We start from the raw sequence: 10,298 nt of genomic DNA, 5'->3' as shown, positions 1-10,298 counted from the left end.
AAGCATTAAGATGGACATGAACAAGGGGTAGAAATCTCTGGAGAGACCACAGGACCACAATTTAAGGGTTTGAATGTTCTACCCCCACAAAAATGGAATGAGTAATAGTCTTCCTCCAAGCTGAACAGAAGTCTGTTTAAGGCAGTGACAGAAACATGGAAGAGATTAATGCTGGAAAGCCACAGTCCTGGGAAGACTCCATCAATCCATTAATTCCTCTCTCACTTTTCTCTCCTTTTGTAGCCTTTCACATTAAGTTAGAACAAGTGATGCTTCTCAGAGCAACGGTTCAGTGAATACAAGTGAAATAAAAAAATGGAGATTAGGTCTAGTTCCAGAAATACAGAGCAAAAAAAATCCTTAATGTTCTCTTTTCCTTTAAATGGAGAGAACTGGAAAAAAATACTCTACAGTATTGTAAGCAAAGAACTACATACATTAAAAAGAGGCAATCAAAAGAGTTATTTACTTGCAGGTGGCATGTAATTAATTGTTTAATATGACCTGAAGCCATCCCTCCCTTTCTTTTCAAAGAGGTGTTTCATGACTAGGACTAATAACTGAATGCCTGGTAAATGGAACCATAAAGGCAGATGTTACCACAGCAGGAAAAAAACCCCAAAACCCTGTGATACATCTGCTTTGGTGACTTCCTGGATCACTTTTTATACTGACCGTAGTTCTTGGTTCATAGTTTTGACTCGTTTCTCGAGCTTGAAGAGACATTCTACATTTGTACGTAACCAAGCAATAGAAAAAAGGCAAGATTTTACAGCCTAAGCAACAAACTGAACTACATGGGGAAAATATATACGTGAAGATCCGCTGCAACTAGCATTAAAAGAGGTTTAGGAAGGAAGAGCCTTTTTCAGAAAGCTATATGCAAGGAGTCTTCCTTTAGCTTGATAAGCAAAACAAAAAGTCAAAACCACTACCATGCACCACAGTGCTACTACACAGATCTCTGTATACATATGACAGAGCAATCTAAATGCTCGTCATTAAGGCTCACTAGGGTTAATCAAGGTTCTGTAAAAGAAAAAGCAAGCAGCTTCAAAGTTAAAAGTCCTATGCATAAACTGATTTGGGAACATGGCCGTATAGGAGCGATCCTTCAGGAGTCTTTTAAGAGGTGGAACTAGGATACACAAAAACCACCTCGTTGCTTCTTAACTCACCAGGCAGCTCGTTTGCAGGGGGGAACTATCTTCTCGTTTTACTCGCACGAAGCGAGCGGGACGCGACTGCGCCAAGCTCTGTTCGCCTCGGGGTGCTGGGCCGGGATGGAGGGAGGAGGTGAAGGCCGGGGGGAGGGGGCTGCTACGACAGGAAGGCCCGAGGCACGCGCGACCGCCGCGGAGGAGAGGCGGCCGAGCACTGGCTGCTGCGGCGAGCCAGCCGGGACCCCGCGGCCCGGGCGCTTTGCAGGCGGCACGTCCCTGGCTGCGGAGCGGGCGCCACTGCCCCGCCGTGCCGGTCCTACTCGTGCTGGGCGGGGCAAGCGAGCGGACCGCCTCTGCCAGGCCGAGCTTTTGCCCGGGGATGCTCCGGGAGCCGGGGGGATCGGCTTTTTCTCGGGCTCCTCCTGCTGCCCCGGCGCCTCGGCCACGTCTGAAAGCGGCTCATTGTCTCTGTCGGCAGCTCGGAGCCGCAGCGGTGGCGGGCAGGCGGCGATAAGGTACGGGCAAGGCTGATGCGGGTGGGGGTGTGTGCTTATTCCACCGGATTGGAAGTCCCGGTCAGTCCTTTATTTTCCTTTTCTCAAACAACGGTGCTTTAAAGGAGATGTTTTTGAGCGGGTCACACACGTCTCTGCTTGTGGCGGCGGAGTAGCGGTAATACCAGTTGCGGCGGAGCCGATGTCGCACCGACAGAGGCAAAGCTGCCGAAAAACAGCCTCTTTTTTTTTTTTTTTTTTTTTTTTTTAAGGTCTTCTCTTTTTCCCTAGAAAACATGGCTGATTCAGGTTAAGGTAGTTTCGTTTGTTGGAATTAGATGGTGAAGTAAGGTCCTTTAGAGAACCCTCCCATCATTTCAGGAAATCCCTTCCCATTTTTCTGTTGTGTCCTGCCTCTTTCTAGGTGAAGGTGACATGCTGATCAGAAGTATTTGTCAATATTTCTTAGTTGTAACAGTTGCTTCAAGTGAGACGCACAGGGTGCACCTCAGGCCAGTCGTCCTCGGACTGTTTGCATTTGAGGACGCTATTGTACCGGTGCAGACAGAGTCTCAAGTAAGTGAATAATAGCATTCAGTCACTGCGGGTGTCTCTTTGTCACCCCAGTTTTTCCATAGTAAAAATTCCTGACAAAAATTGCAACGAAGCAGAGCTCATTTCTTGAACGCCAGTAATTCTAGTAGCTGAAAACACTTTGTGATCTTCAGCTGCAGTGCATGGAGGAATAGGTACTATTGGGATATATTTTGACACTGCCATTTGCTTAGGCTGGACAAGTAAAAAATATAAAAAAATCTCCCAAAAGAAACAGTACCCTTTAGAAAAAGAACTTTAATGATCATGTAATTAAATGTATGGTATGTTTCATTGTGTTAAAAAGTGTTTGTGGGATTTCCTGGAAACAATTCTTCAAATCTCATTTACTACTAGGTGTAAAAAGAGGTATATTTCCAAAAGCTAAATTAAGAGTATCACCTGAAATCCTAATATAATGTTATAATTCTGAATTAGTACAGTACATTTACTGTATCTTATTATTTTAGTTGCAGTATTACTATTCTATTTTTAAAAAAATTAGGTAGGCTTATGAGTTTCAACTATTTAGTATGGGAACGACTTAAAACTTTTAGGAGAACCAGTGATTCTAGAACACACCCTCTAAACTAACTTTTTCTTTTCCCATTCAAATACCCATCTGCATATTGCTGTTGATACAGTGAGCTTTGGCCTTATGAAGATGAAGATTTCTAGCTGCAGAAGAATGGTGGAAAGTGATGTTTTGTCAGTGGGGTGATTTACTGTAAGAATTACTAGTAATATTGTTGTGTATTATTCCTTGACCAGCTTTGTCATGTTCCAGCATTTCACTTTTTTGAGTAGCAAACTGTGTTTCTAATGTTAGCTCATAGAAGCCCTTTTGGTGGTGATTGCATTGGTGCAATATCTTACAGGTGAAGTCTGCAGTGAGTAAATTCCATGAGGAAAAGCAGACCTTCAGGTGATCTTTACTTTATTTATCATGCCATGAATAAACATTTTCCTATTAATTCTATAGAATGCATGATGACATTTACCATTACCATTGTTTTTACAGTCAGTACTGCTGCATTTGGTGAATTTTAAGTACATAAGTGATACTTACATTCATCTCATATGATTGCTCTGAAAGGTCAGCATACAGGACAATCATTTTTAGGTAACAAAAGGTTGAGCACATAATCCGGCATTAGGTATTAATTTTTCAGTGAAAGAGATCAATCTGGGAAATCAACGGAATCATAGAATATTTTGAGTTGGAAGGCACCCACAACTGAGTACAGTATTTGAAGTAATTTCTGTGTAGTCTTTAAAGTCATTTGACTTTAAAAATGCTGCACAGATTGATTAGAATCTAAGTATGCCAGAAATTTTCTTGGACAGAAAATGGCCAGGGAAGATTTTGACAAAGAAAGCTGAGACTCAGTTGCTCAGAAGTCACTCTAGGGGAGCAGGTATTTGTAATTCTTTGCTCAAAGGTTTTTACTTTAATCCAGCCTGCTTTTTCCAGTCTTCCCACAACAGACCCAGACTTGTTTGTTCTAAGGGAGTCTTTCATCCCAGCCTTTTGTCCAAAGCTCGAAGAGAGGGCATGTTTATTGACAGCTCTAATATGAGGCACAATATGAGGCTGTCTTTCTACAGTCCTTTTAGTATCCCAGGAAAAAAAAAATAGCTGTTTAATAGGAGGGTCTTTTTTTAACTAATGTTTGTTTTTGCTACTTTATTAAGTCTCTTCAGGTTGAATTCTGTGCTGAAAGAAAGTTTCTAAGAAACTGTACTCCTTTCAGAGCTGACCTCAAAAGATCTGATTACTTGATTCCAACATTACATATCTTATGTGACAAATTAACAAAAGTCCCTGGAAGCAAGAGCTAAATGATCATCCAGTGGACAATTTCTTTCTTTCTTTTCTGCCTTTCTGGGTCTGAAAAGTGCTCTCCTTAGAATTGATAAAATTTTGGGATCAATATTACTGCTGACTGTAATTTTACCCTGCTTGGTAAAACTGAATAGCTTTCTGTAATGTATCTAGTTTCTTGGCAAGCAGTGGTAGATACTAGTGGCCCTGCAGCTCACCAATCTATCAGAGACAGTTTAAGTCATGAAGCAAATGATTGCTCCGTTGGATGGTTTATATAATTAATTTCCTTTGGACAATATGTAAGAATAGTTATTGTGGAACCGTCCAAGGGATCATCTAGTCTAGGATCTTTTTTCCATTAGTAGCTGTTAGCAGGGAAACCCAGGAACAGAGCTTAATTCAGGACTGGCAACTAAACCATATATGCAGATGCTTTTCAGATCACATTTTGAACGCTGGCATTGCCCTGTGAGGAGGTGATTGTGCCTCAGGAATTTGAGAGACTTCTGATTGCTCTTCTTGAAGAAATGGTTACCAAAGTACTACTACTATCACAAAAAAAACCCAAAACAACAACAACAAAAAAGGAGTAACAGTGTAACTGTTAGTAAAATAACTTACACTAAGGACTATTCATTATTTACAAAAGCACATATTGTTATGCCAGGGAGTGTTGCCAGGCGTCATGAGTCTCAGCTGAGAGATGTGAGAGGTGTCAGAGTGCTGTCTGCTGCAATTTGACACCCTTACAGCCTGTTTTTCTGCTTGTTGTATCTCCCTTGTCTCACTTGGGGTAGGTCTGATTGCATGAGTCAGCGAGGAGGTGTTTTCTAGAACTTTGTCACTGAGGTGGCAGCTGAAGGGGCAGTAATGCTAGAACACCAGTCCCCTCTGCTGCTTCTCCTTTTCCTCCCCCCACTTGCACTTGGCAGGCATGGTATAATAAAGCAGGTGCAGCTATGAGGAAGCATTTCTGTGGAGCAAAGCAGGAAAAAGGAGGTGTAACAAACCCCAATTTTGCTTTCCTGAGGGGAGCTAGGGGTGGGCAGGTGGTGCCGCTGAGCTGTTGACGGAGGAGGAGGGGACTAGCAGAAAGAGGCAATGCAAAGCAAGTTAGAGTAGTGTTTCAGCGTGCAGCTTCAGTGTGCAATTTTGGCATATTTCTGTGCTGAAAGAGCAAGCTTGCCTAACAGCACCATCTGCCGAGTCGGGCAATGGAGTAGCTAGAAGATCAGAAGGCAAGATCCTGTTCCTCATATTTGGAATTGTAGAATCATTTAGGTTGGAAAAGACCTTCAAGATCACGAAGTCCAACTGTTAACCCAACAATGCCGAGTCCACAACTAAGGCAATGATATAATGTAATCTATTCAGTAGATTTATAAATATGTGTATAGGTGTATACATAGATAGATCTTCAGCAGCTCTGTGAGAAGGTTATTCTATGAGCTAGTCAACAGCTGCTTTCTGCCTCAGCTAAAGGTTATCAGAAATCACAGAAGAGCTTGTTGGGTTAAAAAAAATTGTAGTTTAAGGGAATGAAAATTTAACCTGGGCTTAAATCACTTTAACTGCAGAATGCAATTGCAAGTGGTTATTTACATGAAAACAAAATTACACTTGTCCAACATGAGCACTGCAGAAATAAAGGGCACTGTTTACAGAGAAAGTGGTGTAATTTGCCTTATGCACTGGAAAGCATACAAGAGAATAGTTTTACAGATGCTGTATTTTGTTGTGTAATTATGCTTTTTCTTTGGTGGTGTCTACATGTGTGTATCTTCCTTAGAAACACTCCAGCTTTTCCAAAAGGGTAGAAAACTAATCTTAAATATGGAAAACGGGTATCTACTTGGTGTTTTACTTTGACATCACACTTTTTTCTTGCAGTTTCTATCATGTTGAGGTGTAGGGAAATGTTTCAGCTGTGGTCATTTGGCGTTATTTATAGTGCTTGAGTCTGATTAGTTCAGACACATATTGTGGACTAATGCTCATGTTATCTTTTTTTATTGGCACAGTGTTGTCTGCAACACTACTTTCGTGAGAACTGGAGCGAGGAGAGGTCTGAGAGACAGTCGAGGCAGGAGTGAGTTTACAAAAACAGCTTTTGGCTTTTATTCCTTGGTCCCCCACTCTCTGCTAATAACCTGTAAAGAGCAGTTAGTGTTGCAGTTCTGCAGCATGATTAGAGTGGAGCAACAGTTCTGTGCAGCTAGAGTAGAAACACATTAATTCTTTAAAAAGCATAAATGAGTCTCTAAAGGCTACATAATGGGTGAGATTGCAAGGAGCTGCAGAATGCAGTGTTGGTGTAGGTAATGACTCACATTTTGCAGTCAAGAAAGAGATCTGAGATAGTTGTGTCTGGCTGACTTTCAGGCATAGACCCCATTTCAGGAAAAATCTTTCAATTAGCAAATGCAATTGTACTTTGACTTCAGGTTAGATTCTTTCATCCCCTTTGTTTGGTGAAATGTCAGTGCAGGCTGCTGGATTGCTGGCAATGCTCACAGCACAGAGAAACTTACAGGTGCTTCTGGAGATGTAATATGCCAAAATTCAGTATTTGAACAAGGTAGATTTTATCTATTAAGAGTGGCCAAGCTGAATTAAACAAATTATTTATCTATCTGCTGTTGTGCATGAGAGTAGCAAGTAGTGGACTCCTAAGGAAGAAGCAATACAGTAAGCCTTATTTCTCCTAATGTGTCACCAGAGTACAGGCATATACCACAGGCTATCCACAGTTTTGGGCTTTGCTAAGCGGTGGGCTGTAGACTAATTTTTGCCTTTAACAGTCCTTGGAAGGCTTTTCTTCCATTATTTATTTTAAATCAATTTAATTATTCGTTGAACACTTTTTAAATTTTTCCTGCCACAGATTTTTGAAGCAGAGTATCACATTTTATATGTAGTGTACTTAAAGGCTTTGTAATGAGGGATCATTTAGTTAAATTCAATCTATTATGTCAAATGAGTATGTATCTATGTTTACTAGTCTGCATGAATTTCTTTCAAGAGTTCAGAGTGTGTTGAAAAATGTATCTTTCACTGTAAGAAGAAAAAAATTGTAATTGGAAATTGTAAATGCAGCTAGATAGCAGATATGTATATGTAGAACTTCTGAGGTGATCCGCACACATGCGGCATCTTACTTTCCTAAAACCTTGCCTGCTGACATTTACTGTCTGCTTACAAGTGGAATATGCATAAGTGAGAGCACAAAAAGGTAGGTGTCAAAAAACTACAGTAAAAAGCTGTGAGAAGTGCATGTGTCTTGAACTTTGACTGCAAAGTAAAGCAGAAATCCACTTGGGGTTGACATGCCTAAGATTTTCTAGGAGTTATATGCAGACAAATCTAACTCCCAAACTGGTAATTCCTTGAATGCAAACTCAGGCTATTCAGTCTTGGGGTGTATGCACTCCAGACCAAAGACACATGTCAGCAACTTTTTCATTTTATTATCTGTGGCTAGGTGTGATTTCAGATTGTGAGTTTTCATCCATCTTCTGCCTTCTGTGGTTTGGAAAATAGAAGGTTGTGGACAAGCACCAATTGGTATAGCACCCTATGGCCACTGTAGGGTACAACACTCAAATGAGACAAGACGATTTTTATTTCAGCACCCAGAGTTACCAGTGTTTGCTTCTATTCCTTTTAAGGGATAGAAATCCTTGTAATATTAAATTGAAAGAGAAATACAGTTGAGTGATTCAGAAAAAAAAAATTCTTCTTTTTTTAGGGCAATATTTACCACTATTCAGGTTGAGAGCCTTGTGTATTTTGTAGTTTAGTTTTTTGTGGGTTTTTTATTGTTGTTGTGTTTGTTTGTTTGTTTTTAATGCAAGGGTTGAGCTGTATCAACCCAAGGGTTTCTTCAACATTGAACATTTACTTATTTCAGCTGTCACCTGCAGTGATCCTCCCCCAGTGCAGCTGATTAAGGAAGCAGTTAATCCCACATACATTCATGCACGTTTGAAGAAAGATTTTACTAATGCAAGAATTTATATTGTCTAAGTTGTATCGTTATTGTGCCACAGGAGCAATGGTTCACCCGTGTTTCCCTTCTCTTTTTCAGCTTTTCTCGTTGCCCTTCGTCGGTGAGAATGGCAAGGATTCGGATTCCTAGCACAATTGTTATAATTTTTGTTACAGTTCAGACTGGATTCTTACTCTTCATGTATGCCCGGTACAGTAGCTTCATGCCTCAGTCTGAGGAGAAACCATCACAAGTCCACATCCTTATTCTCTCCTCCTGGCGGTCAGGATCTTCTTTTGTTGGTCAACTTTTCAGCCAGCATCCCAGCGTCTTCTACCTGATGGAACCTGCGTGGCACGTGTGGGTTACAATGTACCAGAACAGTGCCAAAGTCTTACACATGGCAGTGCGGGACTTAGTCAGGTCGGTCTTTCTGTGTGACATGTCTGTGTTTGATGCTTACATGCCTTGGAAAAGAAACTTATCCGATCTTTTCCAGTGGGCAGCAAGTCGGGCTCTGTGTTCAGCTCCTGCTTGTGACTCTTTCCAACGTACTGACATAACCAGTGAATTGGCATGCAAGACTCTTTGTGGACGGTATCCATTCAGCAAGGTGGAGGAAGCCTGTAAGACTTACAGCCATGTTGTCATCAAGGAAGTTCGATTCTTTGACTTGAAGGTCCTATACCCCCTTCTCACTGATCCGTCCCTGAATCTCAAAATTATTCACCTGGTCCGTGACCCCAGGGCAGTCGTTAAGTCACGGGAACAATCAGTCAAAGCGTTAACCCGTGACAATGGAATTGTCTTGAGTACCAATGGCACTAAAGTGGAAGATAGCAAATACAAAGTAATGCAAGAGGTTTGTAGAAGTCACGTTCAGATTTATGAAACAGCTACTCTGAAACCACCTAATTTCCTGAAAGAGCGCTATTTAATGGTCCGTTTTGAAGATCTGGTTAGAGATCCGTTTTCAGAAATCTCAGAAATGTATAAATTTGCAGATCTTAGTTTGACTCCCAGGCTCAAAAGCTGGATCTATAATATCACACATGGACAGGGACCAGGAAAAAAAAAAGAAGCCTTCAAAATAACGTCTCGAGATGCAGTTAGTGTTTCACAGGCCTGGAGAAATGCTCTTTCCTTTCAGAAAGTTAAGAAAATACAGGAAGTTTGTAAAGGTGCTATAAACATTCTTGGTTATCAGCTGGTGGATTCAGAAAAAGAACAAAGAGATCTGACGTTGGATTTGGTGTTGCCTAGACGACAAAATCAATTCAGTTGGTCATCCTTTAATCCCAAGCACTGAGACATTTTGGAGAGATCTGGGGAGGTGGGGCAGGGTGGTTGTTTGAATATTTCTCTGCTGTGCAGCATATAGTTGGAAAATCCTTGGCCGATGACTTTATCTTTTAGTCTACTCCTTTTTTGTTAATGCAAGTAGTTTTTTTTCCCTGAGTTTTTTACATTAAAAAGAGACAGCAAGATACTTGTCAGCCTGTTACTGTGCTGCTCACAGCATTGTTTTAAGAATATAATTTAAGCATTTTTCTATTAAAATATGGATTTTCAACGATGTCTTGTTTACTGATAATAGTTTGTTTCTGGTTTTTGTGCTTTAATTATTTAAGAATCACTGTTCTTTATTTGTGTATATGGAACAAAGTAGATACTAAATTCCTTCACTTGACTTTCTTCTTTAAAGTTTTTCTGCAGTTGTGTATTTTTTTCAGACTTCTTATGATGTTTTAAATTTTAATATATAAGTTTTTCAAAAGCTGGGGCAACTGCAGCAGCTCTGTTGTAAAAGGCTTAAATGATAACTTCATTAATTGAGATTCCATAATGGTTTCCTTGAAATGGCAATGTTTACAATCACATACTAGAACGTGATGTTTGCTTGGAGTGCAAAAACCAAAGGACATAAAGAAACTTTCAGTGGAATCATCGTGGAAATAGCGTTTTAATTCTGCCCCTATCGTGTTCTAATACTGTGACAAAGAATAAGTGCACACTTGCTTCCGTCGCACAATCCATACCGTTATCCTCTTTCTTCAAAACTACAAGGTATTTATGAAGACCACTGAGAAATTTAGGATGCCTTGAAAATTTGCGCATCGATTATACTAGTGCATGGAAGGGATCGGTTCAACGAACTTTGGTAGCAGAGACAGATGCTCGTGTAAGGTTAACGGCCGGTGCCGCGCCGGAGGAGCCTGTGCGGGAACCGC

The 10,298-nt window shown here is 40.8% G+C and overlaps 1 protein-coding gene across 4 annotated transcripts; it reads left to right on the top strand.

The window, feature by feature from the left end:
• The first annotated feature begins 1,533 nt into the window (after nt 1–1,533).
• LOC120757929 (carbohydrate sulfotransferase 6-like) lies at nt 1,534–10,011 on the top strand. Of its 4 annotated transcripts, none has more exons than XM_040075663.2 (2): nt 1,534–1,678; nt 8,167–10,011. In XM_040075663.2, exon 2 carries the CDS (start codon nt 8,195–8,197, stop codon nt 9,374–9,376), a length of 1,182 nt encoding a protein of 393 aa, XP_039931597.1. In that variant the 5' UTR covers nt 1,534–1,678; nt 8,167–8,194; the 3' UTR covers nt 9,377–10,011. The 4 variants fall into 4 exon arrangements, with proteins under 4 accessions (XP_039931597.1, XP_039931593.1, XP_039931596.1 ...); XM_040075659.1 differs by lacking the exon at nt 1,534–1,678 and adding an exon at nt 2,099–2,233; XM_040075662.2 differs by lacking the exon at nt 1,534–1,678 and adding an exon at nt 3,157–3,176.
• The last annotated feature ends 287 nt before the right edge of the window (nt 10,012–10,298 follow it).

This window comes from Hirundo rustica, chromosome 11 (genome assembly GCF_015227805.2).
Source record: "Hirundo rustica isolate bHirRus1 chromosome 11, bHirRus1.pri.v3, whole genome shotgun sequence".
In the NCBI taxonomy this organism is placed as follows: domain Eukaryota; kingdom Metazoa; phylum Chordata; class Aves; order Passeriformes; family Hirundinidae; genus Hirundo; species Hirundo rustica.
This window is presented reverse-complemented; position numbering and strand designations above follow the sequence as displayed.

What these genes read in the sequence shown, in the direction of transcription:
- LOC120757929 (XM_040075663.2), top strand. Translation starts at nt 8,195, where the DNA reads ATGGCAAGGATTCGGATTCCTAGCACAATTGTTATAATTTTTGTTACA.